Genomic DNA, 20,259 nt, shown 5'->3' with positions numbered 1-20,259 from the left:
CAAGAAACCTCCAGGGACCGAAACCTCCAGGGCCATGGAGGACGCAAGGATGTGAGTCCAGCTGCTCCCACGGTGCGTTGGTCCAAAGAGAAGTCAAGTCTCTTTGCCAAGTGTAGGGCTGTTGTGCCCCAGCCAGTGCTGCACGACCTTCTTCCATTAAAACCCCGGGATTAGGGGGTTTGTTTTACTTTTTCTAAGTGGCTGACAAGGGACCCTGGGATCACGGGTGGGCACAAAGCTTGGGATGAAAGCTGGCAGCCTGCAGCACTGCTGCCATTGGATCAGATCAGAGCTGCATCACCATCCCCTGGCTCGGGAGCCCAGGAGCTGTTGGGAAAACAGATTTGCCTTTCCATCCGCGAGGCTGTTCCGTCCTCTGCCATCCGCAGCTGAGCCCGGGCTGGCAGGAGCAGCCAGAAGACGGTGCCGGGGGGCTCAGTGACTGTGGGAGGCTGGAGTCTTCCCAGTCCTGACTTTTGTGCCCTCCTGGGGACACCCAGTGAAGAGCTGCAGTCCTTTCCCCAAGCCCAGATGGCTCCTGTGCACTGGCACCTCACGGCTGGGCGGGTGGGATCCACACCGGGCACAGGCTTCAGCGGGCACCCGAGTGCCACCCAGCAGGGACACCTCCCTGATTCCCCTGGGATGAGCAGCCCCTGGTCCTGACGTCCTCATCCCAGTGCTCCCGCAATGCCCCGGGCTCGTGCCTCGCCGTGCCGCTGCGTGCCGGGGGGCTGTTCCAACCTAAGCAGAATAAACCTGCAGTGGTTGTATTTCCTGCCTCCCGCTCGGGGCGCGAGGGAAATTGTTTGATGCTAATCCCCTTGTTTAATCCAGCGGCATCCTGACATGCGAACAGTCAGGATTAACTCCCGGGGGGAACCGTCCGACAAGCGGCCGGCGGTGGCGGGGCCGGCGCAGCCGAGCAGGACAGGGACGCACCCGAACGCTCTGCGGGCTCCCCTGCGCTCCCGGCAGCGGAGAAGAGGGGATGAAGGAACAAAGTGGGGAGAGGGCTTCTGGTTTTCGGGATGGAAGTCCTCCACCACAAGCACTTCTCTCCAGACTGGAATTTCTCCTGGTACAGAGAGGGAAGTTCCAGCTGTCCCGGGAAAGGTCACCTCGGGGTCTGACGTGCTCCCGGGCTCTGGAAGAGATGCTGTGCAATAGCCAGATTTTCAGATGTGCCTGGGAAGCAAAATTCAGTCCCCATCCCCCTCACCCAGGATGCCACCGGACTCCTGCTGCTCATCCTGCTGCTGCCTGAGCCAGAGTCACGAAGCAGGATGGAGCCACCCCCAGGGCAGGACCCTCAGCCCCAGGCACCTCTTCGATAAAGGTGCCTGAGGTCCTGCTTTGGCTGCTCTGTGCCCTTCTTGCTGCAGACCTGCCCTGGATTTCAAATTTCAATTTGCCCAACTTTATCTTTCGGCCCCAGTTCTCATTATTCCTCTCTCTGCCAAGTAAAAGAGCCCTGTAATACCCAGCAGTTTTCTCCCCAGGAAGACACTTGCACGCTGTAATCAAGTGACATCTCAGGCTCCTTCCTGATAAGTCGAACAGGCTGAGCACTAAGTCCCGCTAAACACCAGCCTGGGGAAAGGGCTGACCTGAGGCGCTGCCAGGTGGAGGAGCCGGAGGTTTTCCAGCTGGTGCCTTGCGAGGGGAATCGGTGCTTTCTGACGCACTGATGACAAATGAAATGAGCTGTGAGAAACAAATTGCTGCATTGCCCTGACTCTGTGAGCACACCCGGCTGCCAGGGGCACGGGGGGTGCTGGGGTAGGAGGACAGAGGCGTTCCTGGGGCTGTCCCCATCCTGGCAGCCTGTGGGCCAGGGGCAAACTCCTTCACGGTGCTTCTGCCAGCAGAACTTGCTGCAGCAGCTGTTTGCTGCGGGGCTAATGGTGCCCATCTCTGCTTACAGGCAGCCAGTCGTGATGGCTGGAACATAAGTGCTTTGGGGAGCTGAGATAAGCAAAGGTGCTTTGAGCCACAGACTTCTTCCAGCCTGGGGATTTGGCCAGAGGAGGCCAGCTCTGAAGGATGCCAGTCCTGAAGGATGCTGGCTCAGAAGGATGCAGGCTCAGAAGGATGCCAGCCCTGAAGGACACCGACCAAGGTCACAGCACCGATCACTGCAGCTCGGCTGCTCCCTGCTGCCATGCCCAAGGTGCCCGAGCCCCTGGGAAGGAGAAGTCAGATGCGGCTGACGTTGCAGCAGGGACGCAGAGGGAAGAACAAGCAGAGGCTGGATACAGACCCACTTGCAAAACCACAGAGATTCACAATGCTGTCCTGGCCCTGTATCCCTGAAGTCAGCTGCACCCCTTCAAAAAGGGGCAAGTTTTGTCACAGAAATTCTGGTTTGGAGCACCCAAGCAGACAGCCAGATCTACCAGGGCTGGTGAGAGGTTGCACCACCCAGTGCTGTGGACACCCACTGGGCTAACTCACAACCTGAATTCTCCAAGCACAAATCAGGGCAATTTGAGCTGAGCAAAACGATCTGGGGTCCCTGCGGGAGAGATCCTGCCTAGGGAGCAGGAGGAGAGGCCATCCCAGCCCACAAGGAGCTACAAATAACTCAAATGGCCTCATTACCCAGTTTCTGATGAACAGGAGTTTGTTTTCCCCGGGGCCATCTCCACCTGAAAGCGGGCTGTGTGTGCCTGACACTGCGGGAGCCCCTGGTACCAAAGTCAGGCAGGAGCAGGACTCTGGTCCCCTGCACGTGTCCTCGTCCTTCTGCAGCTCCCCGCCACCCGCGGAGCCACCTGTGACCTGCCGAGCATCCGCGCTGCTTACCGGCGGGGGGGCGTCCCCGGGCCAGCACCAACACGTGCGGCAGGATCCCGCGGGGAAGGGACACGCGGGGAGCGGCCGGTGCGAGCGCTGCAGCCCCCTGTACTCACCGGAGCATCCCCCGGTCCCGCCGGATCGTTCCCCGGTTCCCCGGGCATCCCCCGGTCCCCCCGGGTTATATCCCGGTTCCCCGGGCATCCCCCGGTTCCCCGAACATCCCCCGGTCCCCCGGATCATCTCCCAGTTCCTCGGACATCCCCCGGTCCCCCCGGCTCATCCCCCGGTTCCCCGAAGATCCCCCGGTCCCCCCGGGCATCCCCCGGTCCCCCCGGCTCATCCCCCGGTTCCCCGAACATCCCCCGGTCCCCGAACATCCCCCGGTTCCCCCGGCTCATCCTCCGGTTCATCGAACATCTTCCGGTCCCCCGAACATCTCCCGGTCCCCCCAAATATCCCCCGGTCCCCCCGGATCATCCCCCGGTCCCCCGAACATCCCCCGGTTCCCCCGGATCATTCCCCGGTCCCCCCGGATCATCCCCCGGTCCCCCTGGCTCATCCCCCGGTCCCCCGAACATCCCCCGGTTCCCCCGGCTCATCCCCCGATTCCCCGAACATCTCCCGGTTCCCCGAACATCCCCCGGTCCCCCCGGTCATTCCCCGGGCATCCCCAGCCCGGCCCGGGGCTCCCTCTAGCGCCCAGCGGCGGCACAGCACGGGCTGCGTACCCCGGTACCGAATCCCTCGCCCCGAAGCCGGCCCGGTCCCGGTCCCGGTCCCGAGTCCTGCCGCAAGCCCCGCGGCTCCCCCGCGGCTCGGACGCAAAGCGCTTTCCAGGGTGTTCCCAGGTGAGATCGAGGGGACGCCCGAAGCCCCGGAGGGACCCCCTGGGGCTGCCCCAGAGGGGTTTAGGCTCGTTCTGGGCCTCGGGAAGGTTCGGTCTTGGGTGGGTGGGTGAGACAGGCCACTGTCTGCGGGGGGGGGGGTAGGGCCGGGGCAGCCTCACAGGCTCCACTGTCCCCTGGAGAGCCCTGTTCTGCTGGCACAGCACACAGTGGGGTCTGGCTCTGGTGCAATGTCCCCCCCTCGAACGCTCCTGTCCAGCCAGCTCTTGTCACAAGTGACACGGCCAACCTGCCCCTTCAGTCTAGCACATGCGTTTTTAATGGAGACCCATGAATTCACAAATCAGAGTGGAGAAGCAGTGGGCTATGTCCTGGCCCCACAAAAACGGATGGTTCTCCTGGCAGGGTTGCAGAGGGGAAGGCAGCAGCATGGGGAGCAAGGAAGGGTTTGGGTGGTTTTTGATCCCAGCATCTCATCCCTTCTTTGCTGCCCGGGGTCAGCAAAGCTCCTTCAGCAGCCATGGGCTCCAGCACGGGACGCACTGCTGCAGCTCAGACCAGCGAGGAAGAGAGGAGTGAGCCATGGCCTTCTGTCCAAGGGTCGAGGAAGCCTCTCCCTTTCATGTGAGACCCTGAAAGTGCCCTGTGAATAGTCCTCTTCTGAACAGAGCCTGTGCTAGAAGGACAGGCCATGGGTGTCAGCGCAGTACTCCAGGTAGTCAAACGCCTTGATGGGGAACGTCACAGCGCTCCACTTCTTGTACCTCCTCTTCTCTTCCGGTGTCTCCACCACAAAGTTTTTGATGCAGAGGATAGGCAGCTTCACCTGCCGGTACAGCATCTCCATGCCCCAGTCCTGTGTGGGCAGGGAGGGGACAGTTAGACACCGCACACACAGCGTCCCCAGGCTGCAGGGCCACGCACACAGGGATGGGCAAGTTCCTTGCTCCCAAGGCATGTCTCTCCTTTGCAGGCAGCCTGCGTCCATGTCCCTCAGCACACATGACACAGGCATGTGCAGCTGTGAGCTGGGGCACAAGGCACAGCCCTTCCTGTCCCTCCAGCTCTGACTGGGCTGCAGACACAGGGGGATGGTTGTGCTCACCTGGCTGCAGGCGCTGCAGGCAATACGGCAGCCAGGCTCCCAGTCCCTGAAAGTGCGCTGGAATTGTATTTTCCCAGAGGAAACTCTGTAATACAGCCTGGAAGGAAGGGGACACCAGACAGTAAGAATGATGGTCCAGGGGACACAAACAGGGCAGCACAGGTGCTCCCATAGTCAAAGTTCCTGCAATCTCCCTGCACCAAGAGAAAGAGCTGGCAGCAGGCTGGTGCTACCCCTGCCCGCTCGCCCCTGCCCATGCAAGACTCCTACCCGAATTCGGGGTTGACATTGACATGGTGCATGCCCTCCACTGTGCGGATGTCGCTGCCATGGCACACGGCCATGTTGCAGTTGACACAGTACAGGCGAACAGTGTCTGGGTCGTGCAGCTGCCGCCGCTCACTGATCCTGGCCTCCTTCATCAGCCAGCTGGCTACGGCCACCCGCTGCAGCTCCCGGATCTGTGGGAGACACAGGGGGGATAAGGGTCAGCACAGGGCTACAGGCAAAGACAGATGGCAGATATGGCAAGATCCACCGAGGGATGCATCATCCCATGAGTGCAAGCGACAGGGCAGGACAGGCAGGGCAGGATGGGCACACACTGCCCCATGCCCCTCACACAACCCCATCTCAGGATCCGGTGCTGCCCTGGGGCAGAGAAGGCACCCAAATGCAGGGTGCAGAGGTGGGCAAGAGCTGCCTGGCTCTGCCAGTGCCCATGGCGGCACCCAGCACCCACCTTTTGGTTGTACTCCTGCTCAGGCATGGCTTGCACTGCCTGAATCGCCCTCTTCATGAGCTCCACCCGGTCCTCGTTGAGCAGCTCTCGGGCCACCTCTCTGCTGTTGGCTTTGGCGAGGACAGAGTAGACACTGTTCTCAGCACGGGCACGGCCCCGGGCCTGCAGAGCAAGGTCCAAATGTTGCAGTCAGTAGAAGAGGGACACAGCCAACCCTTTCGTGCCACCCTGTGAGAACAGAGCCACTTCCACCCTCCCCTGCACCTTGTCAAGGAGATGTTCTGCCAGGGGCTGGGCTCATCCCCAAGGACATGCCTGCAGGGAAAGCAAGAGCCCCCATGTCCCACCCCCGCGGCTTTGGGGGTTCCTGGCAGGGCCAGAGGGAGTCTGGGCAGCACCTGCATCATGGCGATCTCATTGGTCATCAGCCCATAGCGGACCACGATGTTGCACTCAGGGATGTCCAGGCCCTCCTCAGCCACACTGGTGGAGAAGAGCAGGTTGAGGGCTCCCTCACGGAACTGCTTGATCACATTCTGCTGCTCGTTCTGGGTAGACAGGGGGGCGATGCTTCAGCAGCTGTGTAGGGCTCTGAGGCCTGGGCAGCACCAGCAGCACCCCCAAAGTGTGCAGAGTGGGAGCAATCCAGTTCCTGCCCACCCTCCACTCACCTGTGTCATGTGCCTGGTCTGGTTGCTGTAGCCAGCGCCAGTGAGGACGGTGGCCCTGATGTGCTGGAGTGTGGCCGTGGTCTGCAGCCAGCTGAGCAGGCTGTGAGCGCTCTGCCTTGTCTTGGTGAAGACGATGCCACGAGAAGCGCCCAGGGGCTGAAAGTGCTCACGCAGGATCCCCTCCAGCTTGCCCAGCCTGGGGTTCTCATAGCGCTGGTCCCCGGCAAGTGCCTGCAGCCTCGCCCTGTTCTCTGCACAGATGAGAAGGGTGTCAGGGAGACTCCTTACACCCAAAACGCAGCCAGCATCACCCCCCTCCAGGCCCCTCTGTTACCCTCAAACGTGGCAATGAGGAACTGTTCAGTAGGGTCCTTCTCATCCCTCTCAGCGCTGTAGAACTGCTGGAGGCACTGGAAGGCGTCAATCATCCGCACGGTGTCATTGATCAGCAGAGCGTCGTTGTACTTGCGCAGGTGCAGGGCGCACACCCGGATCTTGCGACAAAACATCTCTGCGGCTGGTGGGGCCAGGGGACACGGCAGTCACAGCCTGTCCCCGTGGCTCAGCACCGCCACACCTGCACTGCTGCACCCTCACCTCTCTTCTCCAGCTCCACGATGCGCTGCTCGTAAATCTGCGTGCCAAAGTCCCATGGGAGACCCGGCTTCTCCATGTACTGCTGGATCTGCACCATCATCTTCTTCAGCTGCTCACCAAAGGGGTCCTGGGAGCAGGGAGGGGCTCAGGATTTGGGAATCATGGCTGGTTGCATGGCGGGACCCAGACAGTTGCAGGATCCCCCAGCACCAAAACTGGGTCAACCGATTTCTCACACTGGCCTGAGCAAAGCGGATGAAAGGACACAGCTCCTCACCCAGCAAGGCTTGAGGGTCTCATCTTCCACCCAGTGAGCAGCCCCATGGCTCTGAGCAGCCATACCTCACCTGCACTCGCTCCTGGCACAGGTCATACTGCTTCTTGGGTTGGGGGACATGGCTCTGCAGGTGCTGCGCCTCGTCCTGCACCGATGTGATCTTCTCAGTGTCTAGGTTGGCACAGATCTGAGAGGGAAAGATCCTGCTTCCACCCTGAGCCCAGCTGCCCAGGACAGTGCACTGCGTGGTGCTCACTGGCAACCTGATGAGTTTGGGGATGACTCCTCTGGTCTGCCCAGCACCCACACACCTGGACATCAATCCCCATCCCAAGGGACACCCTGCTGAACCCCAGGGGAAGCTGTGCTGAAGCAGGACAGGGGGCACAGGACACACCTGCAGGATGTGCTCTACAGCCTCCTCGAAGGACATTGCCCCCCCAGTGCCAGGGGATGCCGTCAGCCCCAGAACCTGTGGCAGCTCCTGCTCCCTGCTGAGCTTGTGCTGGAGGTATCTCAGCATGATCTTGTTGTAGACGGCGTCCTTGTGCGTGTGGTGGCACTCGTCTATCACCAGCAGCGAGAAATCTGCTCCGGGACGGGGAGTGGAGCGGGGTGAGATGGGGCTCAGCTGGGGGCTCAGCCATGGCTGTGGGGCCAGCAGCGTATGTGGTCTGGTGCCCACCTGTCAGCTCCACGTGCATGTCCTCCTCCGTGCTGACCAGGGCGTTCTGCAGTATCTGGGCTGTGCAGATGATAACATCGTTCTCCTTCACCAGGCAGGCGAAGAAGGCTTTGTGGCTGGTGTCCCCACTGATGGATGCCACCTTGAAGGTGTCCTGCAGTGCCTGGAACTCCTTCTCGGTGTGCTGGTCCACCAGGTGCACCTGCGCCCACAGGACCACGCTCAGCACCGGCCAGGACCACCAGCCGTGGCTCCCGCGGTCCTGGGGCAGGGCAGCACCTTGTTGACAAGCACGGCCACCTTGCCGCCCGGCCGGCTCTGCAGGTGCCGCCGGCAGACGTGGACGGCAACGCGGGTCTTCCCGGCGCCCGTGGGCAGGCAAACGATGCTGTTGAGGCCGCGCAGGGCCGGGGCCGCCGCCTCTCGCTGGTACCCCCGGAGCTCCATTCCCCGCCGCTGCGCGTTCCGCATCTGCCGAAGGCGGAACCAGGCGGGAAACGAAACTGGAGGCGGCGCATCCTGCTGGTCCCGGCGGGGGGGGCCCGCAAGGGGGGGCCCCGCCGGCCGCGCTGGGGCCAACTGAGCCGAGCCGAGCCGAGCCGAGCCGCCCGGCCCGGAGATCAGAACCGAAACCGAAACCGAAACCGAAACCGAGTGGAGCACCCACAGCACCCCCCCGCACCCAGACGGCCCCTGCGCCCCGACCGGTCCGGGACCCCAGCGCAGCACTGAGCACCCCACCCAACCCTGCACCCCAGTTCTGCCCAGTGCAACCCAGCCCATCCACGGGGATCTTCACACTCTCCCCATCCCGAGTTGTTCCTATTCCCCTCCCCAACACAAACACCCTCCACAACATCCCAGGTTGTCCACCTGCCCACCACGCTGGGGTGAGCCCCACGGATGGAGCTGGGGCTGCACAAAGACATTTATTAAAAAAAAAACCAAAACCAAACAAACCAACGAAACACCAGTCAAGTAGAATGGGGGCGAGTGGGGGGCAGGGAAAGGGGTGGGGGGCACAAGGAGGGGGGAGCAAGGAGGGAGACAAGCAGAGGTGTCTGCCAGCTGGAGCGGAGCAGGGGGAACAGAAGCCAGCACAGCACCGGGCAGCCACCCTCCCTGGCACCCGGAGGGGCAGGACTGGGGCTGGCAGCCCCCCCACCCCCCCAGCTGGCAGCAGGGGCAGGCAGGGAGGATGTACAGGCAGGGAAGGCAGACCTGCCCCGGGGGAAGAGCTGACAGAGGCAGCAGGAACTGGGGGTGCAGGGCAGAGCCCCCCTGCCCAGCAGGACCCTGGCCCAGGAGCAGCACCGCTGCGGGCAGCCGCAGGGCTGACCCCGCCGTACATTCAGTGTGAGGGGTAGGGGCTGCCTGCACGTGGACGGAGCAGAAACCAAAGCACTTGTGTGCCCCTGCCCTGTCACAGGGAGCCAGGGCAGAAGGCACGATCCCAGGTAAGGGGGGACGCACAGGGGTCAGGGGGCTCCCCCTCCCCAGGCAGAGGCAGGAGCTCAGTGCTGTCTCTGCCCTGGGCAGATCCTGATGAGGCAGCTCCAGCCTCACCCCCATTCCCTAGGAGAGGCAGCCAGAGCACCTCAGGGATAAAAGCACCAGCCCCCCCAGCCCCTGTGGTTCCCCAAGAAGGAAGGCCCAGCTCCCCAGGCTGCTCAGCAGCACCAATCCCTCCAGCAGCTCCTACCCACAGAGAGAGTGGGGCTGGATCCCACAGGTCCCTCCCATGGGAGGGCCAGTGGCTACAGCAGGTCCAAGCCAGCCCCCCTACTTGTCGATGAGCCCCCCCTCCTTGAGCTTGAAGTAGAAGAACTTCTCGAGGGTGTTGGCACACTTGCAGTAGTCGCTGTCGGGCGGGTTGTACTCGCGGCAGTTGGTGATGATGCGCTGCAGGTCGGCGATGAACAGCTTCTTGGTGACGTAGTAGCGGTTCTTCAGGCGCTCCGTCATGGTCTTCAGGTCTGGGGGTGGGGAACAGTCAGGGCCCCTCCCCAGGCCTCTGCACCACCCAGCCACTGAGCTGGACACCAACCACAGGTCCCAACTCATCCCTCTCTCACTCTGGGCTATCCTGAGGCTTCCACCACCCCAAAGTTGAGTCCCCAGCACAGACCCCACAATGAATGGGGGGGTCCTCAGCCCTCTCTTCTGTAATCTTGTGCTGGGGGGGTGGACACAGCAACCTACCTATTGGGAAGCGGATGATTTCATAGTAGTCCGGTGCCTCTGACTTCTTCACTGGCTCCATGAAGGGCCACGCACTGGGGTGGGTCTGGGGAGAAGTGGGGGGCAGTTGGAGCAATGACCACACAACCCTTGTTCGCTCCAGCACTCAAGAGTCCTGCTCTCCCCACACCTGGGTCACCCCAGCAGGCCCCAAGGGCAAAGCCCTGTACAGCCCATCCCAAGGGAGGCAGCTCTGAGGGCTGTCAGGCAGACAGGCACCCTGGAGCAAGGGTCCTCTCCTGCCCACACCTTGATCTGGGCCAGGAGGTTCTTCAGCATGTTGTAGAGCTGGTCTGGGTCCTTCAGTTCCTTCCTGCAGGACAAAGCCAGTGCCCATCAGTCTCTCTCCATTCCAGGGCCTGGCCAATGCCAGGACTGAGGTACAGGCAGAGCTGAGCCCCTCGCCCTCATGCAGCACTCACCCCTTCTCCTTCCCCAGTGGTTTCCATCCTGTTTCTCCTGGAAGACAAGCGTCAGCGTCACCACATGTGCCCTGCAGCCATGGGGAGGGAGGACAGAGCCCTCCTGCCAGACCCCCTGCCAGGACTCACGGATGCCAGGGACGCTCTCGATGGGGATCTGCCGCACACCCTCCTTGAAGCAGGTCAGGCCTGGGTAGACTTTGCGGATCTGCGCCTGTTTCCTCTCGATCAGCTTCTTGATGATCTGCAGGGAAGGGGGGTTGGAAGGGGGCAGATGAGTGGGGACTGCATGATGCTCTGCCACACCGTGATGTGGGACCCCATAAACCCATTGTGCAGGGCCAGAGACAACCCTGGCCAGTGACAAGGCCACCAGTGCCCCCTCTCTGCCCTGCAAGTCTACTCTCAGGGCCAGCACAGACCCACACCTCTCCCCTGCCTTCAGGGGGAGGCTGGCAGTGCTCATCCACCCTCCTGCCCACTCCTGGGCCATACCTCCTTCTGCTTCTTGATGATGTGTGAAAGCTCAGTGTAGGGGATGCGGGGGTTCAGCTCACACTCCATCAGGGTCGCCCCCTCGTAGTCCTTGATGTATCCCAGGTAGCGGCTCTTGGGGACCTTGATGTCCTTGGAAAAGCCCTAGGAGAGAGAGGGTGGGTGGGAGGGGGCAGGTGTGCAGCAGAGCTGGGGGCAGCTCCCAGGGAAAGGAGCCCACCTGCTTTTTGAAGTAGCCAATGGCGTACTCGTCCGCATAGGTGAGGAAGTAGAGGATGTTGTGCTTGATGTGGTACTCCTTCAGGTGGTTCATCAGGTGTGTCCCATAGCCCTTGGGGAAGCACCGTGAGACAGGGACCACCCCCAGGCAGCCCCAGTTGGGATTAACAACCCCCTCCCATCCATGGAAATGGCAGCTGGAAGATGTCCTGGAGCAACTACCACTGCTTGGGGCTGGTCAGTGCTGAGCAGGTCTGGCTGCCCAAGGGGCAGCTACACAGAGACCACCCTGCCCAGCTTTGAGGGGCACACATGTGTGCCCTTCTCCCCGCTCTCACCTTCACTTGCTCGTTGGAGGTGACGGCACAGAAGACAATCTCCGTGAAGCCTTGGGTAGGGAACATGCGGAAGCAGATGCCCCCGATCACTCGGCCATCCTTGATCAGCGCCAGGGTCTTGTGCTTCCTGCGGGCAGCACAGCCGAGGGTGAGGGGAGCCCCCCGCACTGGCCCGCCCGCATCCCCCAGCCACGCACGGGTCAAAGACGAGGCGAGTGATGTACTCCTTGGGCATGCGGGGCAGCTGGTGCGAGAAGACATTCTGCAGCCCCACCAGCCACATCAGGATCTTCTTGTTGGATTTCTGCGAGAGCGAGTTGCCGATAACATGGAACTCGATGATGCCGCGGCGCTCCTCCAGCCGCGCCGTCTCATCCCGCGCCGCGTTGGCCGACAGCAGGCTGGTCTGGGGGCATGGGGGGGTCACTGTCCCTCTGTTGGGGGAGCCCCACTCCACCCTGGCACACTGGGGAAGCAGCTCTGTGGGCACTGGAGAGCACCAGAGCTGCCCCAGCATCCCCAGCCCATACCTCAGGGCCCAGCATGGCAGCAGGGTCCGTGATGGTCAGCATGACCTCGTTCACCAGCTCCATGGGGATGTCTCCCATGACACGGATCCGCTTGGCATCCTCCAGCGTCAGGCTCTCAGGTAGCTTCCGCTTCTCCCCTGGGATGGGAGCAGAGCAGCACATCCAGTGCCGGGAGGGACCACGGACAGTTCCAGCTTTGTGGCGTGGGCTAATGTGACCTTACCTGGCAGGGGTTCTGGAGTGCTGGTGTCCAGGCTAGCGGCTGAGCTGCTGCTGCTGAGCTTCTTGCTGAAGAGAGGAGTGGTGGGCACGGCGACGGTGCTGACTGCAGCTGGAACAGACCCGTGGTGCCCATGACTGCTGGAAAGCGCCTCATCAAGCCGTGGCAGCCCAGCTCACTTGCACCTTGATCCTTTATCCCACAGCCCCCAAACAGGGGGAGCTGCTTCCTGAAATACCTGGGCGAGACGCCAGCTGGGCACCCTCCGCAGCTGGCACCGTGAAATCAGCCTCCCAGATTGGAGAGTTCTCACCGTAGATCTCCTCCTCCAGCATGGAGAGGAACCTGGCAGAGAGTGGCACATCAGCATGCAAGCATCCCAAAGGAGGAGTCCCCTCAGTGCTCCAGCAGCCATCCCCACACTGGGCACCTACTTGGGGAAGTGGGTGAGGATCAGTGTCCGCTTCTCCGGCACCAGCTTGTCTTTCTCCACCCGGAACTTCTCCAGCAGCTGCCGGCGGGTCACCGTGAAGATGGACTTGAGGAGGCTGCGCCCGAAGACGTGGGTGGTCTCGTAGCGGGGCAGGCTGTCACAGCTCTGCGGCACGTGGCAGTAGCACAGCCACCTGTGGGACAGGAAGGGGCTCCGGTGACAAGGCTGGAATCAGAGACCCCAGAGCATGCATATCCCTCCTGGGACAACGCTGCCAGGAGCAAGGGCGAGAAGAGAAGGTGGACGGAGGGCATGGCTGACATTTAGAAGCACTGGCCCCACTGGGTGCCTGCTCTCCTAGTGGACCGACACTCTGGGAGAGCTGGGGAGAGTCCCAGCAGTGAGACCCCCAGGGTGGCTGGCTAATTACCACCCCCTGCTCTCACCTGGTGTAGTTGACCTTGTAGGTGGCCACATCGTCGTTCTGGGAGCGCTGACGGAACTGGGACGGCGTCTCCAGCTTCCAGTAGTTGAGGCACAGCAGGAACATCTTGGAGAGCTCATACATGGTCTGGCGCTCCTTGGGTGGCAAGTGGCTGAACTTGTACTGCACAAAATTCAGGACTCCCTGGGGAGAGGATGGAACATTGGGAGGGCGCCAGGGGCTGTTCTGAGTTCTTCCGTGCTGCCTCCCAGAGAGTGAGGGGACCATGGAAGAGCAGCAGAACATAGGATAAGCCATCAGGGCAGTGCACAAGCCTGACAGCAGCCTCACCTGCTCAATGTTTGGTTTCTCAAAGGGGGGGCTCCCCAGGGAGCCTTCGACCACAGGCTGGCTCATCTGCAGGATGCACTTCCGCAGCAGCTACAAAGACACCATTAGACAAGGTCACCAGAGTGCCAGAAACTGGATGCTCCAGGAATGGTGGAGGTGGCTGACACTGCCATGGGGCTGCTCTGATTTCTACAACCAGGAAGGCACCGGGGTTGCCCTTGGAGGACACCCGTTCATCCCCTAAAACCATACCCCAAGGGAATTCAAGGCCAGGACAGAGGTCACTTCAGAAGAGGGTCAGTGTTTCAGACCTTTGGGCTGTGGGATGGTTCACAGCCCCAGCTTCAGCTCCAGCTCCAACAGAGCATGAACAGCGGGACAGCAGCCCCAGCTCCCCACAAGGACCAGAGACCCTGCACAAGTCCCACCGTGAGTGGGGCAGCGAGACATGCGCACCTTGAACAGGTAGAAATACACCTGCTTGGTGTCCGTGTCCTCCTCCTTGTGCACTGACATGAAGAGGTTCTCCACATCTACCACCATGCCCAGCAGACGGTTGATCTCGTCCTCCGAGACGTTCTCCAGGTGGGACACATGGTCCGCTGTGCCGGAGAGAAAGCCGCGGTGAGACCAGGGGATCAGCACTGCTCACCCTGCCCGTGAGGCCCCACAGGAGCTACCCAGCGCGTGGCCACAGCTCCGGCACGGTTCACTCAGGTTGGTCACCGGCTGCTGCAGGTCCATCCGAGGGGCTGTGGGGGGGTTTGGGTTCTTCCAGCCATTGCACTTGCAGGCGTCGTTGGCCTGGTATGAGGGACAGAAGTGGCCTCCGCAGTGGCCCACGCGCTGCCACGTGCTGAGGCTGCCACCTTCTCTGGTGAAACGATTTCCCTGGCTTCCACCTGCCCCTTTTCACCCACCCCAGCTTTTCTCAGCCCCCATCCTGCATCACCCGCCATCCCAACACTCTCCCGTGAAGCCCCAGAACCTCGCAGCCCCTGCCCAGGGACATCCCTGCACCTCTCTGCAGCACTCTCTTCCTGCAGCCCCTGCCTGTGAACAGCCCAAAAACCCCCGTCCTGCACCCCATGTACATCCCAGCACCCAATCCTGCATCCTTTGTCCATGCATTCCTTGCACTCATCCTCCTGCACCCGCTAAGTTCCCCTCCTACACCCATAAGCGTCCTTGCAACTCCCTCCTGCATTCCCCACTCAGGTCAGCACCCCCATCCTTCATCCCCCACCCAAGCACAGCCTTGAACCCCCATTCCCGTATCCCCTGCACCCCCACCCACGCCCGTCCTTGCATTCCCCACCCATGCACAGCCTTGAACCCCACCTCCCGCCCTCCCTCCTGTGTGCCCCACCTTGCAAGCCGAGAAGACCCCCAGCTTCTCCAGCTTCTTCCCGCGAGGGAACCCCCGCACCTGCGCCTTGCGCTGGCTCGCCCGCTGCTGCTGGCTCAGCCCGGGCCGTGCCGGGTCGCTGGATCCCGCTCCTCCAGCCGTCACCCCGCTCGCCCCCGCCGCCCCCGCCGTTCCCGTGCCCGGGCCAGGCGGGGGCCGCCCGGGCTGCGCGGCCTCCGGCTCCGCCATGCCGGGCCCGGCGTGCGCCCCGCGCTCACTGCGCCTGCGCGCCGGGAACGCCGGGATCCGTAGTCGGCTGCGGCGGGGGAGGGGGGGTCGGTGCTCCCGGGACGGCGCTCCCGGGGCCGGTTCGCGTCACCCGCTGTCCTGAACGGGAGCAGAGCCCCCACTCGGGACTGCGCGTGCCGTGAACCGTCCAGAGAGGATCGAGGTCCGGTCATGACGACCCACCGCGACAGCCCCTCACGGGGCGGTGCCGAGCCGTCGGTGCCCGGAGGAGCCCTCCCGCCCCTCCGGTAACCGGTACCGCGCCCGGTCCGGCGCCGCACGGCGCGCTCCGCACTCTGCGGAGCCCCGCAAATATGGAGCATGGCCACGCCCTCTTCTCCAAATGCGGTGTGTGTCCCGCCCTCCGCCTTCCCACCGCCGGCACGGGGTGCGGCCGAGCGCCCGGCACGGAGCCTGGCCGCGCCTCCTGACCGGCACCAGCGAACCGGGTCCGCCCGCTGGCCATTTATGAGAGGCCGCGCCCACTTTCACCGGGGGGTGCGGCTTAGAGGCGGGATGGGGCGCGGAGCTGCGGGCAGCGCCTGGAAGGTGCCAGCACTTGCCCGGGGGGACAGCACGGGGGACGCGGGCACCGCACGGGAGTGTCCCAGCACCAGCCCAAAGATGGGAGTCAGGTGTCCGAAGGCTACCCTGGGGGATGCTCAGGAGCTCCCGGGGATTCTCAGTGCTGCACATGGCCTGGAGCCCCTCGCCCAACCTCCTCTGCCAGGGCAGAGCTGGGGAGAGGTGCCAGGGACATGCCCTGTGCCAGCACTGCCCCGTTCCCCACCCTGCCATCACGCTGCGAGGGCACAGGCAGGAGCGTTGCAAAGCACAGGGCTGGGCAAGACTAGAAACACCGAAGCCACACAAATAAAAGTTAGAAATATTTATTACATATCAAAAAAGCTGCATGTTTTGGGCAGACACCACCCCCCGGGCCATCGCGCAGTCCCAGTGCGGTCCTGCTCTGCGGCCAGCAGCTGCCTCTGTAGCCAGGCTCAGCCTGGCCCCCGTCGCTCCTCTTCATGCCTTGGCCCGCTCGGCTCCATCCTCAGTGCTGCCAGCTGGCTGTGCCACCACCGGCCCCATCTGGATGGGCACGTTCCTCTCCGGGACAGCCGGCAATGCCAGCTTGGGAGCCTCGATGCGGAGCTGCCCTTCCTTGGACAGGGAGCAGGTCAGCGCTTCGGCGTCCACCTCCTCGGGCACGTCCCACTCCCGCTTCAGCACCTCGTACTTGTACGAGAAGGAGCCCTTCTCGTCTGTGCTCTGCGTCTCCTTCTGCCCCACCAGCACCACCTTCCTTCCCACCACCTTCACCGACAGCTGCTCGGGCGCAAAGTCCTTCACATCCTGGCAGACAGAGAAGCCGTCCCCAGAGCCCTGGGTCAGGGCTGCGCTGGTGCTCGATGCACGGTCTGCGGCGATGCCGAGCCGTCCGGAGCTGCTCCCACTGGTCAGGTACTGCTCGACGCTGCTCATGAACTCCCGAGCCCTCTCCATCTCCAGCCGCATCTCCCGCTCCAGCTCGGCGAAGAGGGTGCCTGGATGTGGCCAGAGGGTGCGGACGGGTCCCAGCCACGGGAACAGTGAGCTGGACATGGGCGGCATAAAGTGCAGGCGGCAAAGCATCTCTGCTCCCAACGAGTGCTTCTGGTTGTGCTGCAGCTCTGCTCGGTGCAGTGGCTGGAGCGGTACTGGGCTGGGGCAGGGGAGCAGCGGAATTTATCCTCCTCTGCCCAGGGGTGTGTCCCTTCCAGAACGCTCTCTCCCCACGCACCCTCCTGGAGCCATCGCCTATTTTTGAGAGGCTGATTATCCACCAGCCAAAATAGCAGCGCCTGTTTCTGGGGACAAGTCACATGCCACAAATAGGGAGCCGCAGTCACTGCTGGCAGCTCAGGTTTCTGCAGAGCCATCGTGATGCAGCAGGGCCAGTGGGGCCATGGTCGAGGGGCCACAGAGCCCTTCCCTGGCCCCCCTGCCAGGGGCTCGGTGGAGCCAAGGCTCCATTGTGCCAGGAGGGCATCACTTCTGCCAGTACAGGGACAGTCCCACACCTAAAGCAACGTGTCCCATGTCATCTGCTGCCAGGCACTTCCTGCACTTTCTGGGACTCCTTTCCCTGTTGGCCACCCCCATCCTGCCCTGACCCCTCAGCATCCCATTGTGCATGCCACCTGGGCATGGGCCCACGGGCTGACTTCTGGTCTCACCTGAGGGGGACCTCCCTGGGCACAGACGGGGAGAAATGGGCCCCAGCTGAGGGTGGGGGGAGGCAGGGAAGAGCCCACACTCACTCCATGCCTGGGAAATGCAAAGGGCACAGATTTTTTGGCAGGGGTGGCTCAGGCATCCCGCTCAGAGGCTGAGGTGATGCTGCTAATTATAAGCCAGGAGAGCAGAGCTCTAAGAGTCAGGGCGAAGGTATGCCGGGCACGACGTCAGCGGCGCCTCTCCTCATGGGTGAGTAACAAGAATGAGCTGGAACGGGCTGGAAAGGGCTGAGCTCTTCTCCCGAGGGTGACGTAATGTGCGGGACAAGGCCACGCCTCCGAGGAACGGGAATAAAAGCCTCCGACGGCAGCAGAGGGGCAGACGCTTCCAGCCCACTGGAAAGGGGACAGAAGCAGCAGCAGCAGCAGCAGCAGCAGCAGCAGCAGCAGCCGCCAGCAACAAAAACGACAAGAGCAGCGATGCTTTGCCGGATGCACCTCGCACCATTCGCCTCCAGCTCCCTGGCCAGCCGGCTGGGCACAGTGAGGACCCTCTGGCCACACGCAGAGACCATCTTCACCGAGCTGCAGCAGGAGATGGAGAAAGCTCGGGAATTCATGAGCAGCTTCGAGCAGCTCCTGAGCAACCACGGAGCCATCGCCACGGAGCGCACCCCGAACACCAGCATGACCCTGACCCAGGGCTCTGGGGACGGCTTCTCTGTCTGCCAGGATGTCAAGAACTTCGCTCCCGAGCAGCTGTCGGTGAAGGTGGTGGGAAGGAAGGTGGTGCTGGTGGGGCAGAAGGAGACGCAGAATGTCGATGAGAAGGGCTCCTTCTCCTACAAGTACGAGGTGCTGAAGCGGGAGTGGGACGTGCCCGAAGAGGTGGACGCCGAAGCGCTGACCTGCTCCCTGTCCAAGGATGGGCAGCTCCGCATCGAGGCTCCCAAGCTGGCACTGCCAGCCGCTCCCGAGAGGAACGTGCCCATCCAGGTCAGCCCTGCAGCCCCACAGACCGGACCAGCTTCTGAGGATGGAGCCACCAACAAAGCCCAGGCGTAACAGGATGGGACCCAATGGCCACGGCAGGACCGGAGCAGACAGGAGCAAGTCTCGGGTTTAAGCCCGGACAAGCTTCATCAGCAATTATGTCATTTTTTTTCACTAAACTGGAATGATTTTGTATCCAATAAAAATTCTTTTGCATTGAATCTGCTTGTGTTCTCTGGGTGTTGATTGATGGGGAGGCTGCACCCTACTCTTGGTGCCAGAGGAGCTGGATGCACCGAGAGGGAAGAACCTCTCTTGCATCTCAGGGCAGCACAAAATTGGGCCAGACAGCAGACCCAGAGGGTTCTGTGAGGGAGGGGAGTGCATATGGGAGCACTGTGCTGCTAAGGGAGGGAGGCAGGCAGGAAGGGCAGCCCCACTCACCTGTACGGGAGCAGCAGGAGTGCCCTCACCCCCTTCCTCACACTGCAGATCCACAGCCTTGGCCAATACCCATCCCCATAGAATGGGGAGGGAACCACAGTGGGCTGCCGGGCTGGGTGTGGTGTGAGACTGTTGTACTCACACTTTCCCCTTCCCAGCTTGGCAAGGGGCTGATGGAATCCACCCTGAGCTTCCAGCGGCAGGGAGGGAAAAGCCCAACCCTGGGTGCAGTGCATAACCACCGCAAACACCCGCGCTCAGGCCCAGGCAGGCAGCAGGTGTGTGGGCAGGCAGCAGGTATGCAGGCAGGAACGCCCGTTTGTGCTAAAGCCACCCTGAGATCAGACAGCCCATTGCCCAGACACACCACAAACAGCAGCAGGTCCCCAGCCTCAATACTGAGGCCCTGAGCACCTGCTCTGGCAAGCAACAAGACCCTCCTTAGGGCACCACAGATGCCTTCACAGAGACCCCATGTCCAGGAAGAAACCAGGCACCCAGGGAGAAGAGCCAGCAGATGGCAACAGCCCCCCACACAGTGTCCACAGAATTATTCTGAGTGGGATCAGGGAAGCCCTTCTCCAACTGGTCCATCTCTGGCTGCCTGGGGAAAGCAGCAGCATCAGTCCACCCCACACTGTAAGCACTGGGTGGTCCCACAGAGGTCCTGAGCTCCTCCAGCAGCTAAGCAGCCCAGGCACAAGCAGCACCACATGAGTGAGGTGCACTGGGGGCCACTGGAGGCCACACCACACAGGCAGCCCAGGCTCAAGCATGATCCCAGGCAGTCCATCACCAAGACCCTTCCTGCTTCCAGGATTTTAAGGAGATACAGCATGAGGAAGAGGCACTGAGACCTTGGATAGAGGATGAAGGGCACACGAGCCAAGGCTGTTCATACAGCTCTGTTCACAGCTCTCCTGTGACTGAGCGTCTCACAGCCCCTCAGCTGAGGGGGGCATCAGGCTCCAAATGCATATCTCCAACCCTCAGCCTCTCCCGAGCACAAACAGTGCTGCCAGCAGCACACGTGGTAGGGACAGAGCTGCAAGGGGCTGCTCCTTCTTCCATATTGACTCCAGGTCTCAGCTGTGGGTGTTGGGGTCTCATAGTCCATGCAGCAGTGACAGGAGAGCAGCATCTTCCAAGACCATCATGCTCCAGGGACAGAGGCACTGCGTTCATTTGTTCTGGAGTACCATCCCACGCCTGTCCCATTGTAGAGCTGAGCTCCTCTGGGCACTGCTCCCCCACCTCTTCCCAACTTGCATTGTAGAGTTTCCTCAGAAGTATCAGGCAAGGAATAATTCCCACAATTTCCCTCAAGCTTCCTTGAGCACAGTGGAGCCAAGTGAACACCAGCAGCATCACTGTGAGAAAAGCAGCTGTGCAGGAGCAGCCGCACAGCCCAAGCTCAGGAGGCCCCATTTCTCCCTCCTCAGGAAGGAAGGGCCCCGTTTCCCTAGCAAGGTGTGGGACATACCAGGAACAGCGAAGCACAGTTCAGCCTCCACCAGAACTGTTGTGCTCAGGTCCAGTCCCTGCTGCATTAAGAAACATGAACATTCTT

The 20,259-nt window shown here is 62.0% G+C and overlaps 4 protein-coding genes across 4 annotated transcripts; 1 reads left to right on the top strand and 3 right to left on the bottom strand.

The window, feature by feature from the left end:
• Positions 1-4,067: 4,067 nt before the first annotated feature.
• DHX58 (DExH-box helicase 58) lies at positions 4,068-8,171 on the bottom strand (the record flags this gene model as incomplete). Its single annotated transcript, XM_082297585.1, has 12 exons — positions 4,068-4,503; positions 4,753-4,849; positions 5,023-5,213; positions 5,495-5,656; positions 5,893-6,042; positions 6,166-6,416; positions 6,500-6,682; positions 6,763-6,889; positions 7,110-7,226; positions 7,437-7,627; positions 7,725-7,926; positions 8,004-8,171. The coding sequence occupies 12 exons, from the start codon at positions 8,169-8,171 to the stop codon at positions 4,324-4,326; spliced, it is 2,019 nt and encodes a 672-aa protein (XP_082153711.1). The 3' UTR covers positions 4,068-4,323.
• Positions 8,172-8,584: 413 nt separating this feature from the next.
• On the bottom strand, positions 8,585-15,237 carry KAT2A (lysine acetyltransferase 2A). Its single transcript, XM_082297152.1, has 18 exons — positions 14,767-15,237; positions 14,078-14,201; positions 13,854-13,999; positions 13,398-13,487; positions 13,069-13,250; positions 12,624-12,815; positions 12,428-12,534; positions 12,193-12,300; positions 11,970-12,106; positions 11,637-11,845; positions 11,440-11,566; positions 11,103-11,213; positions 10,883-11,026; positions 10,517-10,631; positions 10,388-10,424; positions 10,215-10,278; positions 9,927-10,011; positions 8,585-9,700 (listed from the first exon to the last, which is right to left on the bottom strand). The coding sequence occupies exons 1-18, from the start codon at positions 14,992-14,994 to the stop codon at positions 9,507-9,509; spliced, it is 2,400 nt and encodes a 799-aa protein (XP_082153278.1). The 5' UTR covers positions 14,995-15,237; the 3' UTR covers positions 8,585-9,506.
• A 670-nt stretch (positions 15,238-15,907) lies between these two features.
• On the bottom strand, positions 15,908-16,845 carry LOC309582292 (heat shock protein 30C-like). The gene is given in 3 exon segments (XM_082297367.1): positions 15,908-16,703; positions 16,706-16,809; positions 16,811-16,845. Coding segments are annotated over 3 exon segments (768 nt in total). The 5' UTR covers positions 16,831-16,845; the 3' UTR covers positions 15,908-16,059.
• Positions 16,846-17,617: 772 nt separating this feature from the next.
• Positions 17,618-18,466, top strand: LOC309582396 (heat shock protein beta-11-like). The gene has a single exon (XM_082297543.1). The coding sequence runs from the start codon at positions 17,733-17,735 to the stop codon at positions 18,315-18,317; it is 585 nt and encodes a 194-aa protein (XP_082153669.1). The 5' UTR covers positions 17,618-17,732; the 3' UTR covers positions 18,318-18,466.
• The last annotated feature ends 1,793 nt before the right edge of the window (positions 18,467-20,259 follow it).

The sequence above is a fragment of the Coloeus monedula genome, assembly GCF_965178545.1.
Source record: "Coloeus monedula genome assembly, chromosome: 26".
NCBI classification, from domain to species: domain Eukaryota; kingdom Metazoa; phylum Chordata; class Aves; order Passeriformes; family Corvidae; genus Coloeus; species Coloeus monedula.
Note: the sequence above shows the minus strand (reverse complement) of the source record. Positions and strands in the feature narration are given on the sequence as shown.

Bases quoted from the DNA above. Each gene is read 5' to 3' on its own strand.
- LOC309582396 (XM_082297543.1), top strand. From the start codon at position 17,733: ATGCTTTGCCGGATGCACCTCGCACCATTCGCCTCCAGCTCCCTGGCC.
- KAT2A (XM_082297152.1), bottom strand. From the start codon at position 14,994: ATGGCGGAGCCGGAGGCCGCGCAGCCCGGGCGGCCCCCGCCTGGCCCG. The intron at 12,301-12,427 runs GTATTTCAGGAA...GGTCTGTTCCAG, and splicing joins CCAGCTGGCGTCTCGCCCAG to CTGCAGTCAGCACCGTCGCC. The intron at 10,279-10,387 runs GTGAGTGCTGCA...TTTGTCCTGCAG, and splicing joins CCACTGGGGAAGGAGAAGGG to GAAGGAACTGAAGGACCCAG.